This window comes from Podarcis liolepis (genome assembly GCF_965112155.1).
Source record: "Podarcis liolepis genome assembly, chromosome: 3".
Taxonomy (NCBI): Eukaryota; Metazoa; Chordata; class Lepidosauria; order Squamata; family Lacertidae; genus Podarcis; species Podarcis liolepis.
Window position 1 is genome coordinate 94571789 of NC_139557.1, and position 23389 is coordinate 94595177.

The 23389-nt window shown below is 44.4% G+C and overlaps 1 protein-coding gene across 1 annotated transcript; it reads right to left on the reverse strand.

The window, feature by feature from the left end:
- Positions 1-1535: 1535 nt before the first annotated feature.
- On the reverse strand, positions 1536-20247 carry LOC310703666 (mitochondrial amidoxime reducing component 2-like). Its single transcript, XM_083496160.1, has 7 exons — positions 19642-20247; positions 17559-17732; positions 16064-16226; positions 14808-14948; positions 5766-5827; positions 5619-5690; positions 1536-2182 (listed from the first exon to the last, which is right to left on the reverse strand). The coding sequence occupies exons 1-7, from the start codon at positions 19899-19901 to the stop codon at positions 2053-2055; spliced, it is 1002 nt and encodes a 333-aa protein (XP_083352286.1). The 5' UTR covers positions 19902-20247; the 3' UTR covers positions 1536-2052.
- Between the last annotated feature and the right edge of the window lie 3142 nt (positions 20248-23389).

Consider the following 23389-nt stretch of genomic DNA (forward strand, 5'->3'; position numbering starts at 1 on the left):
GCCCTCCAGATGTTTTGGGGCTATAACTCCCATCATCCCTAGCTAACAGGACCAGTGGTCAGGGATGATGGGAGTTGCAGTCCCAAAACATCTGGAGGGCCAAGTTTGCCTATGCCTGATCTAAATACCTTGGGCATATAAATTAATATATGGTGTCCATGCAAAACTTGGAGGAATGCTACCATCACTGGGCTGCAGTGATTCCTTCTTAACCACTGCATTCAGTGGGACTTATACCTAAATAAGTGCTTTGGAATTGCAGCCAAACAGTGCAGTCCTATGTATATCTACTCAGAAGTAAGCACCATTTGACCTTCAAGGGACTTACTCCCAAGTTAAGTGTGTAGGATTGCAACCTCACAGTGTAACCCTAACTGTTTATGCTCATAAGTAACTTGCGTTGGATTTGATGGGGTTTGCTCCCAGGTTAAAGAAGATTGGAATTGTCGCCTCAGTCTACTTATGCAAGGACTAATAACTGAGGCTAATGCAATGCCATGCATAGACATCCCACCTGCAAAGTCCAAACCCCAGGGTGGAAGTAAGAATGAGCATATTTACTTCATTCTTTTTTTGTTCTAGGGCAGGGGTGCCCAAACTTTTTTCAAAGAGGGCCAGATTTGATGAAGTGAACATGCGTGAGGGCCGAACAAAGTTGTTTTTTAGGACTGAACTTGTTGAGCTTTTGGGCCAGATTAGGCCCCCAAAATGGACTCTAGGGGTTCACTTTATCTGGTATTTCACTACACTTGCCTTCCGCTTTAACTTAGATCACTAAAATTAATATTGGAATTGGCACACGAGCATTTTGCCATTTCTATTCACACCTTCCCCACCCCCAAACTCCTTACAGATTTATCTGAGTGTCCATCTAATAGTTTAAGCACTGTGTGACATTTTATTTAGATCTGGCCTTAATTTTTAAAAATGTCTCTCTGTGCTGGGGGGAGCAGCACTGGGCTGCTGATAAAGTTAGCAGTACATCTTTTTAAGTATCAGCTGAATCTACTGTTCAGGTTTTCAGGAAGGACTCTCAAAGTTAAGTCTTTTCACAGGCGACACTAACAGTATAATCCTACACATGTCTACCCAGAAGTACCTCCCAGTTCAACAAAACTTACTCCCAAGTAAATGCAATCACAAGCACACTTACTAGGGAGCAAGCCCCAATGAATTCAACTTCTGAATAAACATGTTTATGATTGCACTGCAAGAATGCCTTTTACAAAGTGTCTTCAAATGTATATACAACACAAGGATCACATGTTTTTTAACTGCAGTCTCTCTAATTGTGACTATTCATTCAAATCAAATGAACTTGCAGGTGGGTGCCATCTGTTCCCATGAACAAACACAGTCTTATCAAACACATCATTGATCCATCAGTCTACCATTTATCACAGATTAACTCAGATTGCCCTCCAAGGACTATGGCCTTCCCTGCAGTAAGAATTATGAGCTGTGGCATGTCTAAAACATTAGGCCTGGACACATTTAACATAGTTCATTATGATGCCATGTGCAGATATAATCAATTAACAGATATTTATTTATTTATCTATTTATCTATTTTAAATGCTGCCTTTCCAAAACAGTGACCAAAAAACAAGAGAGAGACACTAAGGATAATACCATGGGTATAACAAAGTGATCTTGCCTACAAAGAAATATCTGTTAGTCTTCACAGTATACCACAGGACTCCTGTTTCCACCCCCATAAAGTTTCGGCATCTTTCGAGAGTTCAGTTCAAAATGTTGTAATAAACAATTATCTGGTAACATTATACGAATCTGAGTTACAAATTACAATGCAGGTCTTTTTCTCTAAGAAGCCAAGTAAAATTATAACCGGCAGGAAGTATGGGCACAAATTAGCCAAAACTAAACACTTGGCACATGAATGAACAAGACACATAGGTGCTTAAATTTCTTTCACTGATATCAGTAGGAATTTTTAAATGCTGAAATTTGGCTGGTTTGTGCCCTATGATAACAACATTGCAACTGCTGAACAGATAAGCACTTTAAGGCAAAGAGTCCTCTGACCCCTTCCTAACATTCGATTATCTTATAGACAGGGTCTCCAACTTTAATGGTTCCAAGTTTAGATACTGTGAAAAAGCTCCCAAACAAGGGGGCAGATTTGTAGAGATGCTTGTCCGCGGGATCACACATGCGGTAGCTGCAAAGAAAAAAATAGGACCTTTATTAGTGAAATTATGGCAAAGGACTGTTAGCATGTGAAGAAAGGGGTTACATTGTGAGGGGACATTGTGAGAAAAACACTGTCACCTTTAAATTTACCCACACAATGTGACTGTTTCTTCACACAGCTGCCCCACATTTTAAAACTTTCGAGGGGGCTCATAGGGTCCAGTTTTACATTTATTTATTTTTATCCTGCACTTCTTCTAAGGAGGGCCCATAGCTCAGTTGTCAGGGCACCTGCTTTTTACACAGCAGCTTTACTCCTGGCAACAACACTCAAGAAAAAGTATTTCGCATGGCGACGTTCCAAGTCTGTAGCTGTAACAGTGGTACTTTAAATGACGTGCAGAGTCTTCCATCTTTTGAGAATAGCGTCTCATTCGCTTTCCTAAGGTGTCTTACAAAAGTGAATTGTGAAGGGAGCTGAAAGAGTTAAAATGGCTTTTAAAACCTCTTGGGTACCTTTGAAATTTATTTCCCTGGCTGCTGTGGGCTTGTCAAGTAACTGATGGGGGGCATGGAGGGGTAGGAATCACTTTTGCTGTTTGGACATTGTGGAGATAGAGTGGTAGGAGAATTATTTTCTTTTCACCATTTACTTGGCTGAGATTTAGTGTCCTGTCATGCTAAACTCTCCCCACGCAGACAAGGAAGGCACTTTGCATTTGCCAGATGAGCTCTTGGGATGATTGCGGAAGACCTTCTCTCGCCCAAATTTATGGTGCCCCCCTTGAAAGTTTACACTTAGTTGTATTTATAATGGCTTAAAGGCTTAGCAAAATCCTGGACGCTGGCTGTGCTGCATAAGACCTTCAAGCTTTATTACAGCAAATTTAGACGGATAATGTTATATGATAGACCAGATTATGGGACAGAAACCTGTGAGATCCTCTGTGTTATCATTAGAGCAGTCAGCCAAGCAAGACTTATTGGCTGATTAATAGTTTTAGAGGAAGATGATTAATTAAACAATACAATTAAATACATTTGTATATTACCAAAATATCAATAGTGGTGCCTTTTTTGAGATATTGAGGGAAGCATGAGATAACTTTCAATTAACGTTCATTGCAAGACGGTAACTGTTGTTTTTAATGTACTCTTTTACATTTCCTATTATGGTAATCTGCCGGAACCAAAACTGACTTTTAAAAAATCCAAGTTTCCCCTTAATTTTCAGACCTGGCCTGAAATGGTTAATCAAATAATGCTTAGGACTGCAATCCTAACTCCACTTATGTGGGAGTAAGTCTTGCTGAATTCAATTAAAACTTACTTCTTGTTTGAGTTGCACTGTTAATTAATTAATCAACAAGCTCACACGAAATTACTGGGGAGCAGTATAGAAATGTAATGCAATGAGTGAATGAATTAATAATTGTTGCAGCATAATTTAATTAGTGTTGCACAACTGTACTACAATTAACTAAGAAAATGCCCTTCATATTCTGCTCTTCTAAGGGTACTATATTTAATAATAATAATAATAATAATAATAATAATAATAATAATAAATTTTATTTATATCCCACCCTCCCCAGCCGAAGCTGGGCTCAGAGCGGCTAACAACAGTAAAATAATACAGCATTCTAAAATCAATTCATTATAAAATCAGTTCACATCAAATTTATGGCAACCATTGGGCTAGAGTTCTGGGTAGAATTACCAAAGGAGGGGGTCAGGCTGTGCCTTGGCCAAAGGCCTGGTGGAACAGCTCTGTCTTGAAGGCCCTACGGAAAGTCCTACAGGGCCCTAGTCTCTTGTGACAGAGCGTTCCACCAGATTGGAGCCACAGCCGAAAAAGCTCTGGCTCTGGTTGAGGCCAACCTAACCTCTCTATGGCCCGGGACCTCCAAGATGTTTTTGTTTGAAGACCGTAAGGTCCTCTGTGGGACATACCAGGAGAGGCAGTCACAGAACTAAGCAGCATTACTGATGCTAAATAAATGTTTACATCAATATTAGGAGAAGTAATAGCAACAGTACTCTGTGGTGTTTCAGTGGGCAACACTCAGGCTACTTTACATGTTAGGTTATGTAAGTGAAAGGCTACCTCTCCCTGTTTGTTGCATCTAGCATGGCTTGCCACATGGAGCCTCAGGTTTGCATCAAGTTTCCCATCAGCTTCAACTGAATGTAGAGTTTACCAGTGCTGTCTTAGACATTCTGTATCAGGGGTGGAGAACCTTTCCAGATGCTGTTGGATCCCAACTCCCATCAGCACCAGCACACATGGCCTATGGTCAGGGATGAGGGGAGTTGGGAGTCCAGTAACATCTGGAGGACCACCCCTGTTCCGTGCAGAGACTTGGCAAATTACACTACTAGACATTTGAGATAAGCATGGAGAGGTTTCAAGCAAAAACAGTCTCCACACAGCTTAGCCCTGACCCATAGCAGATCCAAATTTGAACCCCTGTTTGTTTGCATATTTCATAAAAATTATACACTGTTCAATTGGGGGGGGAGGATCCAAAGCAGTTTGCAAAAGATAAAACAGTAAAATCAAGAAAAATTACAACCGTACTTTAAATTAAACAAAAGTTAAAATACTAAAACAGATTAAAGTTGCCTCAACTTTCTAAGCTTCTGTGTAGGCTTGTCTAAAGAGGAATGCTTTTAGCTGGCGCCGAAAAGAGTACAGTGAAGACACCTTATTGATCTCAATAGGCAAGGATTGTTGCATTGCTTTTTATCCCCCAAACGGGATCTTCAGCATATCATGCAAAAGGGGAGTTGTACGCAAATTGCTTGCATTAGATACAGCTATACCTGTTTTCTGAGCATCAGTTTGAAGCTGACTTTCAAATGGTAGTCTAGATCACTGGCTGCCTCTTAATACCCTGATCCAAAACCGAAAAGTTAAAAAAGATATTTGACTCAGGGAGCAATCCTTTGTATGTTTAACTTAGAAGTTACTCTGAGTTCTCTCTAGTCAAGTGAACTCGTTTACCTTCAGTGCTGAACATCATGTATGAAGACCTAGAAATATATGCAGTAATGCAGGAAGGTAAAGTCGATGGACATAAATGCATACTACCCAAATACAGGCCATATTTTTAAATTTTAAAAAGTGGCATACACATCAGTCCTACACAAGGTACTTGGGTGTAAGTCTCAAGGAACACAGGACGTAGGATTAGCTTCAGATTAGCAGTGGCACTCATCTACTGAGCAATGGTGTTTCCAGATAGGGGCCTAACTTCCAAATGGGTTATTGAGATATCACAAGCAGGTCATTGGCAACAGTGTTTTCCCTTCCCAAATCAATCCCACCCACCCCACCAGAAAGGTAAACCTGGGTTAAATTGGCGAAGATACAGACCAGCATTTTGCTGCCAGCAATAAATGAGGAGCACCCCAACACTATGCCAGACGTGTAACTGTTCATGATTGCTGTCATACTTTACCTTTTTAGTGTTTCCAGTGGCTCCTTTCTGTCTATGATGCCGTTTTCTGGGTCAACAGTTGTAAGAAGACATCTGCAATGGCAAACGACATTTTGTAGGAAACAGGATCAAACAGCTGATTATTCCCTTTGCCAACCCCAAGCTTACCTGCCACATGCCATCACCTCTCTCAGTTCCACATCACCAATTATAACTTTGCCCCAGGTATCCTAAGGGAAAATCAAGCAACAATTTGTGTTTACTTTCATACTAAACTTCTTATAAGTTCAACAGATTTCACCCCCTATTTGCTGATGTGCAGCTGCTTAAAACTAAAATGGAGTTGTTGTTTTTTTCTAATGAAAGGGTCAGATGTTGCTAAACCACAAGACTGAAAGAAGCATTATATTAGTACTTTTCTTTTGCCTCATCTGGAATTATTTAGCCTAGCAGATGGGCTAGTTACTTACATGGACTGTTCTTCTGAGCCAGAAAGGCTAGTTATTACATTCTTCAAAACCAAATTCCCATGACTGGTGGAAGAGGCATCAAAAGGGGCCTTTCCAACCCAGTTTTCATGTGATAAAGTGGTTTTGTGGAAGCAACCTGATATGAAAAAACTTGAAAGTCACCACATGCTGACAAAAACTTGCAATAGCACAGGGACAGGGAACCTGTGGCTCTCCAGGTGGGTTGGGCTCCAACTCCCATCAGTTCCAGCCAGCATGGCCAATGGTCATGCGCAATTGCGCATGCATCCCTTTTTGCAATTCTTTATTCACCCTAACACAGACACATTTCAGTACAGACACATTTCAGTACTGTTGGAATTCTGCCTGGGTCAGAGGAATGTGCCACAGCGTAGGCACCGGCAGAATTCCTGTCGACCTCCCCGCGTCTCCACTCTGCTGATAAGCAGGCGAGGTCCCGGCGATTCATCTCAGATGTGTGAGAGGAACACACCGTTCACCATCTCTCCCCCTTTGGTGTCCCCCAAGAGGGGAAAGAAGCAGACAGAAAACTATTTACATCCTTTATTTCTGTCTCTCATATCAGTACAGAGAAACATGTCTGCACTCGACAACAGCAAGAAGAAACTCCACCCATGTACTTCCAGTACGGGTCATATGACACACACACTGAGCTAACATCCGGTGCTCAGTACAGAATGAACTGCCCCTTTGTTTCCATGGCAACAGTCACAAACATCCTGTCTGGCTTTCCAGCCACAAGCAGCTGACTGAGCTGCTGGAGCCTTTGCTTGCTGCAGCATTGGTGCTTTATGGTAACATACTCCCCCTAAAGTATCAATGCGTGCTGCGAGCAAAGCGTCATCCAGAGAAGAAAACAAACAGTTGTTATACTTATAACATTCCCCTGTTGTTTCAGTTCCACCCTTGGAACTACCCGCCACTGGTTTTACCAATGTACCTCTCTGGTTGTGTGACTTAGCATTACCTTGGTTAACAACTCTCTGTTGTGCCTTTGTCTCTGACTCAGACACTGCTTTAATCTGTCCTTGATCGTTTACAACAGCAACATATGCAAGGTTAGCAAACTCCTTTGAATACCTCTTGGGTGGTACACCCTTCGTTGCTCTCTCAGACCTACGTAAGAGCTGCTGCTCTTCTCTGCTTTCTGGTTCAGCCTCTGAACTCTCTGGAGAACCAGTAGTAAGCTTAATCAGTGGTTCATCCTCCTTTTCTGAGGGTCTAGTCATTATTTGAGATTTCCTCTCAATGACTGTGACAACTGAGCTGTCTGAGCTATCGCTGTCATCATCATCAGTACCACTGAACTCAATAAGATCAAACTCATCATCATCATCATCAGAATCATCTGTAGAAAAAGTGTGAACAATCACTCTCTCCTGTTCAGGAGCACTCTCTAGAAATTTTGTGAGAATCACCTGACCAGATTCAGACAAAATTACTCTGTAGAGACCTTTTTCATAACCCACAAAGATGCCTCTGGCATTCTTTACCCCACTTGGAGTTTCTGTTCTCACATGAGACCCGAAAACCTTAAAATAGGCAACAGAAGGTTTTCTATTAAACAGCTTCTCAAAAGGAGAACATCCCAACTCTGTTGAGACTTTCCTCAACCACACATGAAGATAGGACGCTAAAGATTCAGCCCAATAATCATGTGGCAAATGTGAACTCAGCAATTGCGCATGCATCCCCTTTTGCAATTCTTTGTTCACCCTAACACAGACACATTTCTTCCATGCTTCTTCGGAAGTAGCAAGTTTGTGTCTTATCCCTTTCTCATCCAGGAACCTCTGGAAATCCTGTAAAAGAAAAACTGGCTTGTCATCTGTGAAAAGACAATCAATGTTAGCATCATGCATACTTTTAACCTTGTCACAAAACTCTTGAAACTTTTCTAAAGTTTCCTGCGGTTTCTTCATCAAGTAAACCCAAGAATAATTAGTGTAACAATCAACACACAAAAGGTAATATTTTGCACCGCCTCTAGATGGTTCTAGGGGACCAATCACTTCAGCATACACCCGCTGAAAAGCTCTGTCGACCTTTTTAGCCACCTTCTTGGTGCTCACTTTGTTGGTCAGACCTGCAAGAGAAAATTCGTTAGAATCAAAAGTATTACATTTCATGTAATCACTTTGATCAAAAGTCAACAAATACAGTCCATCTTTCTCTTTGGCAGTTAGAAACAGTTCTCCATCTTTGTAGATCTTGCATCTTTTAGCATCATAGTACAGTTTTAGTCCCTTTTTTGCAATCTGCGAAGCACTCAGCAGACTAAACTTCAGTTCTGGAACCAGGTAAACATCGCTTATAGTCAAGTTCAGACTCTCAAGATACACAGTTCCAATTCCGGTAGCTTCCAGTTCTTGACCGTTGGCTTGTTTCACAGTGAAGCTTTGCTTCTTCAACGTTGAAAACAGTCCTCTGTGTGGGCAGAGATGTTTCGTGGCGCCGGTATCGATTATGAATGCGTTCCCAACATCTGGCGTGGTTCCTTTCGCCATCATAGCCTTTGCAGGTTTCACCTGGCAGTTGGTACGGCTTTTGCTTGACGCCTCAGGCTTCGTAGAGCTGTTCTTGGCTCCTTTTGACTGTCGCGGCTTCTTACAGTTTCGCTGTAGATGCCCAGTCTGTCCACAATTATAGCATCGGACGGCACTCAATGCTACAGCATCACCAGTAGCACTATCAGCAGTGGGAAGACTCGAACTCTGTTCTTGCCTCCCCCTGTCTTTCACTTCCAGTGCAGCAAGTCTGTCGTGTTCGTTCAGGACCACAGCACAGACTCTTTCCGCGGTTAGCTGCTGAGCAGGTAGCGAACCAAGCTGACTGGCAACAACCTTGTAGGTGCGGCTAAGGCTGTTTATCATCATGAAGCAAAACACTTCCTCCTGTAGACGGAAATTGCGTTCCACCATCTGTTGACGCAGATACTTCATCTCTGTCAGGTGCGCTTGAACATCTCCATCAGGCGCTAATCTCAGATTGGTCAACTTCTCAAAATACAGCAACGCTGAAGAACCAGCATCTCTCTGATGCGTTGTACGCAGCGCGTTTCAAACCTCTTGCGCAAATTCCAAATGCTGTATATGCACAAGCTGCGAGTCTGACACGCACAGAATTATAGCAGTCCTAGCCTTCACATTCTGTGACTCCCAAGCACGCGTTGGTGCTGCTGGGATGGGATTCTCAATCACCCCAAACAGTCTCTGATTCTGCAGCAGGGCCTTCATCTTTATAGACCAAGATGAATAATTGTCATTGGTCAGGAGGGGTGGAGAAGGCAAACCTCCCCCCTTCTTAGCATCCATTTTGAGTCCTTGCTTTGACTCTAAAACACAAGCCTCTAAAACCCAATAGCTGGCTTGTTTACACTCTGGACACCTGGCAACTCTGACACTGGCTGCGTTGGAAAGTCCCTTCCAGCAGTTCGTGAGGACCTAGTCATAACAAAACTTTGTTTTCGCCTCTCTGAAGCATTATCTGACTGTCCAGCCCTCTCGAGTAACTTTCCATTTCTCCTTTCTGAGGCACAGCCTTCTGAAGGACGTTGCTAGGCAACAGCACATTCCTTTCCTGAACAGGAAACCACAAAAATGCCTGGTATGCAGGCCTCTTCTAAGTTGGAGCTGCTTTCCCACACACGCTCTCCGTGAAGCAGAGAATGAATCATTCTGCATTCACTCTTCTAAGCCCTTAAAAGTCTCATACCTTGAGCATCGGCTTGGCTGTCAGCTTCTTCTGGTCAGCTTCTGGCTGCAGAGAATCAGCCTCTCAAATCAGGCTTCCATGGAGCAGAGGAGGACCTTTCACCAGCCTCTCATCCAGATGTCCGATGGATTGAAGAAAACAGCAACCATCCGAAGGCTGCCACTGTTGGAATTCTGCCTGGGTCAGAGGAATGTGCCACAGCGTAGGCACCGGCAGAATTCCTGTCGACCTCCCCGCGTCTCCACTCTGCTGATAAGCAGGCGAGGTCCCGGCGATTCATCTCAGATGTGTGAGAGGAACACACCGTTCACCATCTCTCCCCCTTTGGTGTCCCCCAAGAGGGGAAAGAAGCAGACAGAAAACTATTTACATCCTTTATTTCTGTCTCTCATATCAGTACAGAGAAACATGTCTGCACTCGACAACAGCAAGAAGAAACTCCACCCATGTACTTCCAGTACGGGTCATATGACACACACACTGAGCTAACATCCGGTGCTCAGTACAGAATGAACTGCCCCTTTGTTTCCATGGCAACAGTCACAAACATCCTGTCTGGCTTTCCAGCCACAAGCAGCTGACTGAGCTGCTGGAGCCTTTGCTTGCTGCAGCATTGGTGCTTTATGGTAACAGGATGATGGGTGGTGTAGTTCAGCAACATCTGGAGACTTGCATGCTTTTTACATGACCCCTATGTGAAGACAATCATGGGTAGTATTCAGCTAAGTTTAAATCAAAGTAGACCTGCTGATATTGCCGAATATGGCCATGTGAGGTCCATTAATAACAATGGATTTTAATCCCAACTATGTGGTCTAAACCACAGAGCCTAGGGCTTGCCGATCAGAAGGTCGGCGGTTCAAATCCCCACAACGGGGTGAGCTCCTGTTGCTCAGTCCCTGCTCCTGCCAACCTAGCAGTTCAAAAGCATGTCAAACTGCAAGTAGATAAATAGGTACCACTCCAGTGGGAAGGTAAACAGCGTTTCCGTGCACTGCTCTGGTTTGCCAGAAGCGGCTTAGTCATGCTGGCCACATGAACCGGAAGCTGTACACTGGCTCCCTCGACCAGTAAAGCGAGATGAGCACTGCAACCCCAGAGTCGGTCACGACTGGACCTAATGGTCAGGGATCCCTATACCTTTACCTATATCTTAGTTGACTACTACCCTGCATCATCACTTCTTCATTGTCCCTACATTATATCAAGTAAATAAAGAGGGAAAGAAAGAGGGACACATGGTGTACATGTGAGCAGCTGGGTAGATGCTTCAGGAGGGAAAATGAGGGGAGGGAGCAGGCATGTAGATGCAGAGAGCATGAGAGAAGACTCTGGAACACACAAGAAAGAAAGAAAAGGGTTATGGAGGACAGATGAAAGAGAAGAACTGAATTGTGGGGAGGGGAAAGAATGAAGGGGAAGCTGGAGCCATTCTTCCCCTCAATCTCTAATGGCTCCCCAAATAGCTAGTCACCTTCACAAATGTGTGCGCACATGCACAATCTCATCCTCACTATGGCCTAGTTACGTAAAAGTTCCCATTCTTGTGGGAGGAAAGCCAGTCGTGGGATTTTGACAATCAGTGCAGCTGCTTCTGAGGGAAGGCTGAATGTCATTTTGGGTTTAATGTTTAGGCACAGGGTGGACACTCTTGCCAGTTGCAGAGTTGGTGTGGATTGACTAGGAAGAGGGACTAGGAGGAGGAGGATCTGAAGAAGTGAGGTAAAGGAGTAGGAGTTCACATTGGTTAGAATGAGCTGTTTAAGGATCTGAAGGAGAGAGGCACCATTCTTTTACTCCCAGTTAAGAGCTCGAAATTTAGGTCAGGCGTGATGCCAAATTCAGGCATGCTGCCAAAGCTGCTTCTCCCACACTTCACCACAAGATGGCAATATTGCCACTATAAACTAACTAACCATGCTGCAGCCTCCAAAAGAGCTGTATCATAATTCAGTAGAATCATAGAAGGAAACCCGAGGGTCATCTAGGCCCCTCTTACAGGATCAGCCTCAAAGTAGGAGCCTCCTTATCTCTGCACTGGTTCACCTTTGTGGCGAGACACCTGAGGGTGAAGAATCCACACCCCTGCCCTCCTATCTGGCGCTTCCCAACACTTTTTCTTGCTGTCCTCATTTAAGTGGGTTCCTCATTTTAAACCCTTGCTTCCATCTCACCTTTGCACCCCTGTTGATCTCTTATACTGCCTTAATGTGAAACTGCTTATTAGCTTCCGCTTTGGGCCCATTGTGACTCTAGCCCAAACTTTCCAGGACTTGCCTTTCTACCTTCCGTGTGCTCAGCTGCTGGTGCCCCAAAATGCTGAAGGGATATTAATCTGTCCCTAGAGAAAGCCATTGTCTTTCGAACCAACCAATCAACCAGGTTAATGATCAAATAAGCAAGGTTTCTGTTTTGTACACACACCCTCATTGTTACAATGCCTTCCAGAGACTATCATCATTATAATAGCAGTATTGTGCAAACATTCACAATGTGGGGGAGATTTGACACTGTGCCTTTTGCCTAGATTTGGCATGTTCTACCATATCACACTGGAAAATCCTGATTCATCCTGACCTGCAACATTTCAGAAATAAGGCGGCGGCAGCAGAGAGAAAAATACTTTTGGAAATTTCAAGGCCAAGTGAGATAACCTTGGCTGAGAAGGTTGCAATATGGAACCAAATGCAAAGCATTTTCTCATAAAGAAAATGAGAACATAAAATCTCAACAGCAGGTTGTGTGTGTACGGAAATGGGAGGTGTTATTTTTAGAGGCAAACCCATAACAAACCGATATGCATTCCAGCTCTTAGCTCTGCTAGGAATGCTTAGAAAGTTTATATGGAGGGAATACTAGTTTCCCTTAGGGTAGCTGCCATGCAGCACCACACAACACTAGAAGTGAATCTGAGTAGGGCAGTGTTTCCCAACCACTGTTCCGCGGCACACTAGTGTGCCGCGAGATGTTGCCTGGTGTGCCGCGGGAAAAATTTAAAAATTCGAATTTTTTTTTTTTAAGTCAAATTTTCGATTGGGGCGCCGTCACTAGATGACCCCTGGGATTCCCTCCCTCCCTCCCGCTCTGCGCCTCCCTCCTCCTCCTCCTCCGGGGAGGCCCTTCCTGGCTCTCGGCCAAGGCTTGGCGGCTGCCACTCACTCACTCGCTCGCCCACCCGTCCCTTCATCCCTGCACCCGGCCTCTCCCCCTCCGTCCCCGGCGCGGGGGCTGCCGGGATCCGTACTCCCCTCGCCCTTGGGCTCCGCGCCCGCGCGGGGTGCACAAACTACGTTTCCCAGCGTGGCCTGGCGGGCCGGGCGTTTTGTTTGAAGCGCTCTTCTCCCGGCCATGGAATGAGCGCAGCGGCGGCGGCCGGGCGGGCAGGGGCTCTTCCGCGCAGACCCCGCGCAGCCTGCCTGCGCCCCCGCGGAGATCGGGCGGCAGGATGGAGCCCGGGGATCCCCGCGGAGGCGGAGGCTGCCCCCCAGGTAGGGCTGCGTCGGGGGGGGGTTATTTTTGCAATGCTGCATCCGCGCCGGAGGGGACGCATCGGACCGCGGGAAGACCCCTTGGCGGGCGTGCAAGGCAATGCATGCGTGCAGGCGTTGCATGCAGTGCAGTGCAATGCAATGGCAACGCGGCGCCCTGCATACATGCATGCAACTTCCACCAGCACTCCGGACTTGGCAGGTGAGGGGGGTCCCCAGTGGGCGGCAGAGAGAGCCGGGAGGGCGAAGGGGAGCCGGGGGGGAGCAGCGCTGCTCCCCGAGCCGAGCCCGGGGGGAAACTTCGGCGTCGTTGCGCCGGGTGTTGGAAGCGGAGGCTGGCGGGGGCCCCTCACCTGCAAAACCTGGTCGCCTCTCATATATTTCGTGCATTGCATTCATCGCCCGCTTTCTCCTCCAAGGAGCTCCCGGGGGCGCGCGTGGTTCTCCCCGTGTTATCCTCGCAACAGCCCTGCGAGGTGGGTCAGGCGAGTGGCCCAAGGGAGCACCCAGGGATTGTCCTGGCCAGGTGGGGTGATTTGAACCCTGCTCTCTGCCCAGTCTTCGTCCTCATTTAGCCCCCACATGTGCATGACTGAGGTTTTCCCCCCTCGTCTTGGCTATGGTGTGAGTCTGTGCTGTTAATTAATGGGGTTCTGCCTTCGGAGAAGATGAGCCAGCCCTCAAGGAGTTGATTATGTAATTTGCTAGCAATTCATGTCCCTTCCGGCGTGACGCTGCACGCTGACGTCACGGGGCTGTAATGGTGGTGTGCCTCGAGATTTTTTTCATGAAACAAGTGTGCCTTTGCCCAAAAAAGGTTGGGAAACACTGGAGTAGGGTACTGACTGCTGAATTGTCTGCTAATATTTCTGCTAGCTATGCAAAGATTAACCAGTACAGTAACCAGTGAATAAAGTGGAATGTGCATGCAAGCCCCTAAGAAGGAGATCCTTTTCCAAAAGGAAATGTCACGCAGAAGAAACATTGAAGCTCATCACTTTTAGGGCTTGGAAATATACCTGCACAATGCCTATTACTTTAAATTAAAAAACGACGCCAGTTCTACTGCTGTATATATATTTTTTCAGGATCATGGTAAGGAAGGAATGGGTTAAAATTCTATCCCTGTGCCCTGTGTCCTCTATCTGGATTGCTTATTTTTAAATGAAACCAGAGATAATGTCACTCCAAGTGAAACATTTAGGTTAGGTGCTCATTAATACAAATTGGTTCAATGAAAAGCCTATCTTACTGTTTACATGTAAAACAGTGCATCTTGTAAATAGTCTGGAAATGGAAATGATTGCTTTCTCCTCAGTTACACATGTTGTAAATGCTGCCAACATAAAATCCTTGTAACTGTCTATATTCTAAGAGACATACTGTATACTACAGTTGCTACACTATAGCTCAGGTGCTTTTCCAAATGCTCGCATAAAATGTTTCTTTTTAAACATGCACACATTTTGGATGAATTGTTTTAGAAACCAAAGGGAAACAAACAACATTTTCTCTACCTCCTCATAAGCTCCACAGCCTGAAACAGTAATGTTTGGTCTAAAATGCCGCATGTTGATTTTCTTCTCCATTCTGGAATTTAAATCTTCCATTGAAGCGTCTGAGATGATTAAGAGGGGGGCACAGTCACTATAGGGAACCTGTGTTGCAAAGATACATAAATATTACCAATGTCACTACAATAGCAGGTTAATAAGCATCTTGCTGGCATCCCTCTCAAGCATTCATCATGAGCACATTCCACAGATTCCTCAGCAGCAATAGCAAAAAGCTGCCTTGCCATTTATTATTAGCTCTGGAAAATCCCACCTCTTAATCTCTTCCCTCTTTCGGTACTTAGAATGCAAGGAAGACGTTACAAAATTTGTGGCATCCCATGCAATGAATAGCCCATGAAGTCTTATCTATCGATAAAACAGTCTCTCAGACTTTAACTGGTTTATTTATTGCATTTACACCCCACCTTTCCTCCATGGAGCTCAAGGTAGAATACACAGTTCCCCTCATCCTCCATTTTATCCTCACAACAGCCCTGTGAGGTTTGGCTGAGAGTGAATGACTCCATGACTAGGGCTTTTCCCCCAGCCTGAACTCAGTTCCAGCAGTTCTCAGATGGGTGCCATTGCCATTATAAGAGAACAAGGGAGGTGTTCGTGGTGAGTTTAGGCACCTCCCCTCCCCCCTACAAAAATAGCACTGTCCATGACGGAGCAGATATTTAAACCTAGGTCCTAGTCTAGCCATTACACCACACTGGCTCATCCTCTTTCAGAAAGGCCAAGGGCTCCAAGTAAATTATTATTTATGTATTATTATTATTATTATTATTATTATTATTATTATTATTATTATTATTATTTTATACACTGCCCATCTGGCTGGGTTTTCCCAGTCACTCTGAGCAGCTCCCAACAGAATATTAAAAGTACAATAAATCAAACAGATGTCTTCTAAGAGTCAGATGTCTTCCTTGACATCTGACGGGAGGGCGTTCCACAGGGCAGGCGCCACTGCTGAAAAGGCCCTCTGCCTGGTTCCCTGTAACCTCACTTCTCGCTGGAAGGGAACCACCAGAAGGCACTCAGAGCTGGACCTCAGTGTCCGGGCTGAATGATGACTAGTCCCAGGCTAGTCCTGACTTACATTTTTAAAATCAGCTATCAATTCAGATGTAAAAATATGGCAAGGATTTATTTTTTTAAGCAGGATGGCAAATGATTAATGCTCACAATAAAACAATATTTATTTATCTAACCTCATCATTAGGTTGAAAAGGTTTGTGAATCTTTTCACATTTTCTTGGCGCCATGTCGGTCTCATAATGTACCAGCCGATATGATTCTGACTTCAAGAAAGTGGTGAACCAATGAGCAACTTCATCACCACAGTCCCGTCCTTGAATATCAAGCCCAAACACCCTGTTGGAAATTGCAAAATGGAGACAGGTGCTACACAAGGTAATACCATTGTAAGGACGTTGGTTTTATCCTCAGTTGAAAAGAAGACATTCTTGTAAGGGAGTACAACTCAAATCTTCCTCAGGTCCACTTTACTAATTCAAGAGAACCATGTTGTTGTGTTTTTATTCCAGTTTTATTTTTAACCCCTTTGCTGTTCACTTTATTTTTCTCGTTGCAGACCTTTGTGCATTTTCTCTTCACACCACTTCGGGTGTGTCTGAATATTTAAATTTGTTACAGAAAAACAAATCCCTCTCTCTATTGGCCCTCCCTCCTGTGCTCCACTCTTTTAACATACACTTCTTTTCTCTCAACATCACGAGGCCTCATCACTATTAGCTCCCTCTTTTTATCTACACCCCCATCTCTACTTTTCCTGCTGAGATGAGCGGTAGTAGCACTAAAGACTTTTATTCTCCAGGATGAAGCACACATTACTAGCTAGCTGAATGGGAAAGTTGGTGCCAGCTGCATCATGTGCTTTCAAAGAGGACGAGCAATGCAGAAATAGTAAACAAGCATTGTTCTATTCAAACTTCTACTTTTGATGAACTTGGGTGAGCCTTAAGATACAGTGGTACCTCAGGTTAAGAACGCAATTCGTTCTGGAGGTCCATTCTTAACCTGAAACTGTTCTTAACATGAGGTACCACTTTAGCTAATGGGGCCTCCTGCTGCTGCTGTGCCGCCAGAGCACGATTTCTGTTCTCATCCTGAAGCAAAGTTCTTAACCCGAGGTACTATTTCTGGGTTAGCAGAGTCTATAACCTGAAGCATGTGTTACCCAAGGTACCACTGTATTCCCACCTTGAAGTGGGAAAGCACAGAAGGGGGAAATGGAATTCAGGTAGGCAACACAAATGAATCAAGCAGGGGCACATTAGCCTGTGGGCCTTATTACTTCTTTATTTATTTGAATCATAGACTCATAGTGTTGGAAGGGACCCCCCAAGGGTAATCTATTCCAACCTCCTGCAAACTGGAGTATCCATAAAACATTATCTAGAAAAATCTCAAAACAGCGGAACTCACGGTGATCAGGTCTGCATAATTAAAACAATATGTTTGATATAACCATCTGAATATCATGAATCAGGTTTTAAGAGAGAGGTCCTAGCACAGATTATTTTGTCTTTGATACTGGACTCTTGTTCAGTACCATCATGAACAGTTAGGGACATGTGACACCTAACAACAAAGGCCAAGAAGGCAAAGAGAAAACAATATGTGGAAGTAACGTTTTCAGCCCGATTAAAAAAAGAGAGAGACTAAAACCTATTCATTCATCACCTGCAAGTCTTCACTGGATTGTTCTTAGGAGCAGTGATAGGGATGGTCAGTTCCTTCATTTCTGGAGCATTCAGGATTAAGAGACCATTTTCACAATTTACAGAGACCAGAACCAGGCGAGGCTCCTGCCGAGCTGTGACCATATGACCATCTTCCTTAATCACCAGCCAAAATCTATGATTAAACATAGAGAGAATTGTTAATCCTTTAAATGTTATACCTAAATTGCTGACAGGCCATGAGAAAATTATTGTTACCTGCCACCCCAATCTCCAAGCTGTGTAAGATTCCAGGACTACAAGGAGTGCTTATCTGCATTCTTTGATTCCATTTAGATCACGAGGCACAACAGAGACTGTGGTGTCTTTATGATATATGGTTTAATTATACAGGTTTATAAGGGGAATTTACCATGGAGGGATCTCCAGCATTACATTCCAAGAGGTTCTGGCTTCCCCCATAGACACAGCACTGGATCCAAAACAGACATCAGCATCCTGCTTTTTGACTCTCGCTCCAGCCCATTGCCACTCCATTGCTTAGCTCCTTACTGCCATTCTAAACTGCCACCTACCTAAAACACTGGCCTTGTATTTATGAACTAAACTCTCAGCTGAGGGAGGGAGGAAACCCACCCATTTGCAAATGAGATTTACCCTTTCATCCTTTGAAATGCTAATGATTCATTACTCCAAAGTAACACCTCACACAGGAGGCATGTCCTGGCTTAATTGGCTTTTGACACTTAGCTTAATTGAGGGATTAGCTAAGTCTAGCACACAGTTTAATTACACACTGGGTCTGGCTTAAATGCACATGTGTCTAGCTTTGATGCCCCATATGCTAGCACCTATAAACCTATAGCAATATTTTAACACACTATCAAAGCAAGCATCCTTATTGATAAATGAAGTGGTTTGTTGCAGAACACAACTGGATGCCTTCATCTGACCCAGCTGCAACAAAACATGTCTCTCCCCTATCGGTCTCTACACCCACTGGCAGTGTAATTTTCCTTCAACCCCAAAGGCACACTCCATTGGCAGATGGATGCCAACAACAACAACAAGGCCTTTTAAACTGGGGGTGGTGCTGCTGTCGCTGTTACTATGTTATGCAAGGGATGTGGGTGGTGCTGTGGTCTAAACCACTGAGCCTCTTGGGCTTGTCGATTGGTGAGCTCTCATTGCTGTCCCAGTTTCTGCCAACCTAGCAGTTCGAAAGCATACCAGGGCAAGTAGATAAATAGGTACCGATGTGGTAAGAAGGCAAATGGTGTTTCCATGCACTCGGGAACTCCTCACGGTCCTCAGTGCACCAGTAGAAGTTTAGTCATGCTGGGCACATGACCCGGAAAGCTGTGGACAAATGGCAGCCCCCTTGGCCTCAAGTGAGATGAGCGCTGCACCCCATACTCACCTTTGACTGGACTCAGCCGTCCAGGGGTCCTTTACTTACCTTACCATGTTATGCATTTTTGTGTTTTTATATTGCAAACAGCTGGTGATCCTCGGATGAAGGGCGGTATAGAAATTTAATAAATAAGACTACAAACGTCATAGAATTCCAGATTGTAATTCCCCACGTACACCGCCTGCCTGAAGCTCTGGGACACGTGTAGCAACAGCAGCAGCACTCAAGGCAGAACGGGCTTCGCCTGCAGGCGCAAGGGTCCTAAGAAGCTTCGTTGCGCGCGGGTAGCGGCTGCAATAGGGCCGCCCCCTTCCCCAAAAAACGACGCTCAGACACCCCGAAACCAACACGGTTCTCACACCAATAAGGGAGGGAGGCGCTAAACTGGCCTCATTTGTCTGCGCGCCAAGTTTGTCCCACGCGTGAAGAATTGCAGCGGCCTGCACAGGCGCGCGGGAGAAGGAAGCGGACGCCCCGGTCCGCGAGAGCTTTATAGTGCCATTAGAAGCCCGTTAGTCTTCAAGTCGCCGCAGGACGGACTAACCACACACGCGGCCCTTCCTCCGCCCCCGGCCCCACATTCCTTCCCCTCAACTCTCGAAAGGAAGCGGAGCCTCGTCCCTCCATTTTCCTCCCTCCCGCTCTTGCGCCCTCCACCCCCTCTCCTTGCCTGTCGCGCAGGTCTCCGCTGCGGACGCCCAGCTTGGTCAGCTCGGCGCTCTCGAGGGGCAGCCCCTGGCAGGACTTGACCGGGTAGATGGCGAGGCTGGACACGGCGCCCACCCGCACCAGCTCTCGGCGTGCGCGGCGCCGGCCCCAGCGCCAGGCCGCGGCGGCTCCCAGGCCCACCACGGCGACCGAGGCGCAGAACAAGGCCAGGCGGGAGGACGGCAGCGCAGGCATCGAGAACCGGCCTAGCGACGCGGCCATGGTTGCTGAGGGGGAAACCGTGTCGCAGGCGGGGGAACTTTAACCCGAGGCGGGCCTAGGCCGGGCCATGCCTCCCTCGGCCCGGTTCCTTGGCAAGCTTCTCGCTTGGCAGGCGCCGTCGCTGCAGGCGCCCCCGCCTTTATCCAGACGCTATGGCAGCTGGTATTGCGTTCTTGGGCAGACCTACTCCAAAGCAAGCCCCATTGAGTTCAGTGAGACTTACTCCTGGGTAAGTGCCTACGGGATTGCAACCCAAGCGTGTGCATGTGTGCTTACTCTCACCGTTAGGTTTCTTGGCAGCCCAGAGAGCTGTATTTTGGGGAGGGAGGAAACAGACAAACCCCTCCCCAAAGAAAACAGCTGAAATAATAGAAAAACTCCACTTGCAGGGCTCAACATGGAAAAGTTTTTAGGCAGAGACCTAAAAAAAACAAATCAATGAGTTTTTACTCTTTGTGTTGGAACACTTTGCCACTTTCCTTTCAGGTCAGCCAGAATTCCAAATTATACGTCATGGTACCCACAGTGATGGATGGGACTTCGTAGATGCCCTAATTCTGTCACCTTCCCAAATCCACACATTCTTTCACTACAAATGACAGGAGAGGGAGGCTAAAGATAGTCCATCTCCTTCCCAGTTCCCCTTAGGCACTGAAGGCAGCTCCCATATAGGTGCAAAAGTGCATCTTCCACTTGAGACATCCATTTCTTCCAGTTGGGTATTAACTGATTAATATGCCATATTTTCCAGTTTGGGGATCATTACTGTGTCTGTATATATGAAATGTAAACTGATTGTTCCTTTCCAGAACTAACTTCAGGTTAAATCTGGGCATGTTGCCTGGTTTGGGGGGGGGGGAATCATACTGGCAGACTTTGTAACAACATAGTGTATTTACATCAAATGAAAGAGTCCTATGGGGAGCTGAAATTTCCAAACCGCCTACAGAATTTAGGTACAGTAGTCATGTACACTCACATGTAAGGAAACAATCACATCTGAAGTAGTCCTTTTTAGAGCAATACCTCTATACATGCATACATTGTAGCCCCTTGCTCCAAGATATTGAGGTAGAGGAATAATTTATTGACTGGAAAACACATGAAGGTGCTTCAAAGAACAAAATATTACAATGCTAATTCAAGAACCATTTTGCTTTGGCTTTTGACATTTGAAGTGTTTTATTTTTTCAGACCCACCTTATTTTCGTGATTGCAAGAAATTTTAACCCTTTTAATCTTGTGCTTCAATGTTGTAACCCACCCAGGGACCTTAAGGTGAATCTTAATAATAATAATAATTTTATTATTTATACCCCATCTGGTGCTGGATTTTCCCAGCTATTCTGGGCAGCTCACAGCATATATCAGAACATACTAAAACATCAAACATTAAAAACTTCTTGATACTTATTGCGCAGAAGACTATCAGGATTTGTTTTTAGAACAAGTATATTCAGCTTAAGCAGGAATAAACTATGAGCTGTCCAATGACATATATTGGGATACTGCACAGCTAGATCAGAACAATTCCCTTGTGAACTGCAGTTAAGACAAGTATATTTAAAAAACAAACAAATTTAATTACATTGGGCTTGAGTGGTGTTTCACTCTACATTATACTTCTGCTTTGGAAAAAGTAACCATTTATACTAAGAACTCGACTCCTTTAATATTTCCCTCTCTCAGTGACAATCTGCTGGGAATTATACTGTTAAGAGTCTGTTGTTTTTGTAGGAAAAAACTACCATGACAAAGTTCAGAGATAAAAGTTAAGCTTATTGAAGTCTTATCTGGTAAAATATAAAAGAACGATTACTTGGGTGTTTGGAACCTACTGGCATAGCCCAGGCCTTTAAATGTGTTTTATAGTTAATTATTCCCAACAACATATAATTGTAGAGTTGGAAGGGACTATGAGGGTCATTTGAAGCTTCCTCTTGTTTTTAAACTCCCTAAAACACACAGACATTTATTAACAGAACTAAAACTGGTTGTAGAACAAAGTTGCTTCTCACCACCATAAAAGGCCTTTTAAAAAGAAAGAAAAGTATGCAGCTGCACTATTTTGGTCCTTTTATTTTTTTGGTCCTTTTATTTTTTTTGTGAGATACTGAAATAATTATTGCTCTTCTAACAGCTATCAACCTTTGCTACTCTTCTCCAAGACAGAAATCTGTCATTTTCACATACAAAGGAATACGCAGAATGGTGGTTTCTAGTTAACAGCACTATCTGCTGTACAGTATGCTTATTCAGAAGTATGTCCTACTAGGTAAATGAGACTTACTCTCAGGAGAGCATACACAAGACTGCAGTCTTGATGTGGAATCCTATACATGTCTAGAGGTATAAGTTCACGATTTAATTCAATGGGACTTTATCTCAGAAGTGTATAGGATTGCAACCTAAATTCCAGTTTCTTCAAGCTTCACTGTACATTTTGCTGAAAAATAGCACCGGGATATGAGGCAGCAGGGCGGTTGGAAAAGGAGGCACATAGATACTTTTACCATGTGAAAAAGCTATAAAGACTCCACATTAGATACACATGTATACATTTAGTTCAGTTTACTAGCAACTATAAAAACTTTGGACAATGTTTTCAAATAACTTATCTCTGCTACTTCAGTCCAATGATTTTATGCAAGGAGGACACTTTTTATACATTCAAATAATGTTTCCCATATCAGATCACTTGCAACAATTGCAATGGGTGCAATTCTTCTAAGCACATGAAAGAACAAGGGGAGTCGTGGTGCTTAGGAAACAACCTCCAACATTCACAGGGTAGGATGAACCCAAAAGTATCAAAATGTGGCAAACTTTTCAACCCTGTATCAGGGTTTATACAAGTTATGGGGTGGTTGAACAAGATGAAAAACAAAACAAAGTCCAGCAATATTCTTTTCAATCCAATGGAACAAGAGTTATCTTTTCTTTCTTCAACCCAGAAGAAAACTCAGCCTGCTATCTCCACTCCACCTGGCCTAATTTTTGTTTATTATTCCTTGTCCAGTCACCCTCTATCTCAACTTTTGCATGGTCTTGCCTAACGAATAGTTCTGGAGAACTTGAAATTCCGCCAATTTTTGGGGGGACTTTGGAATAAGTGAGCATCGTTCCAAACAAGCTTAGCACTACTGCGCACAACAGAAGATAATGCAAGCTGTGTTGCAATGAAAACGAGATGGTTGGATACTGTTCTCAAAGCTACCAGCATGAGTTTGACCAAACTGCGGGAGGCAGTGGAAGACAGGAGTGCCTGGCGTGCTCTGGTCCATGGGGTTATGAAGAGTCGGACACGACTGAATGACTAAACAAGAACAACAAGAAGAAGAAGAACATACCATAGTATAAAAGTATCTTTTTAATTTGCAAAATATGGATAGATAGATATCTTTTCAAAATGAGCGCATGAGCATCAAGTGATACTCTCATAAATCAAGCACTAGTCATCTTGATCCTGAACAAGCATGCCATCATAC

Bases quoted from the DNA above. Each gene is read 5' to 3' on its own strand.
- LOC310703666 (XM_083496160.1), bottom strand. From the start codon at position 19,901: ATGGCCGCGTCGCTAGGCCGGTTCTCGATGCCTGCGCTGCCGTCCTCC. The intron at 14,949-16,063 runs GTTAGATAAATA...TTTGCAACACAG, and splicing joins CTTTTCAACCTAATGATGAG to GTTCCCTATAGTGACTGTGC. The intron at 2,183-5,618 runs GTAAAGTATGAC...TTTTCTTTGCAG, and splicing joins CCACTGGAAACACTAAAAAG to CTACCGCATGTGTGATCCCG.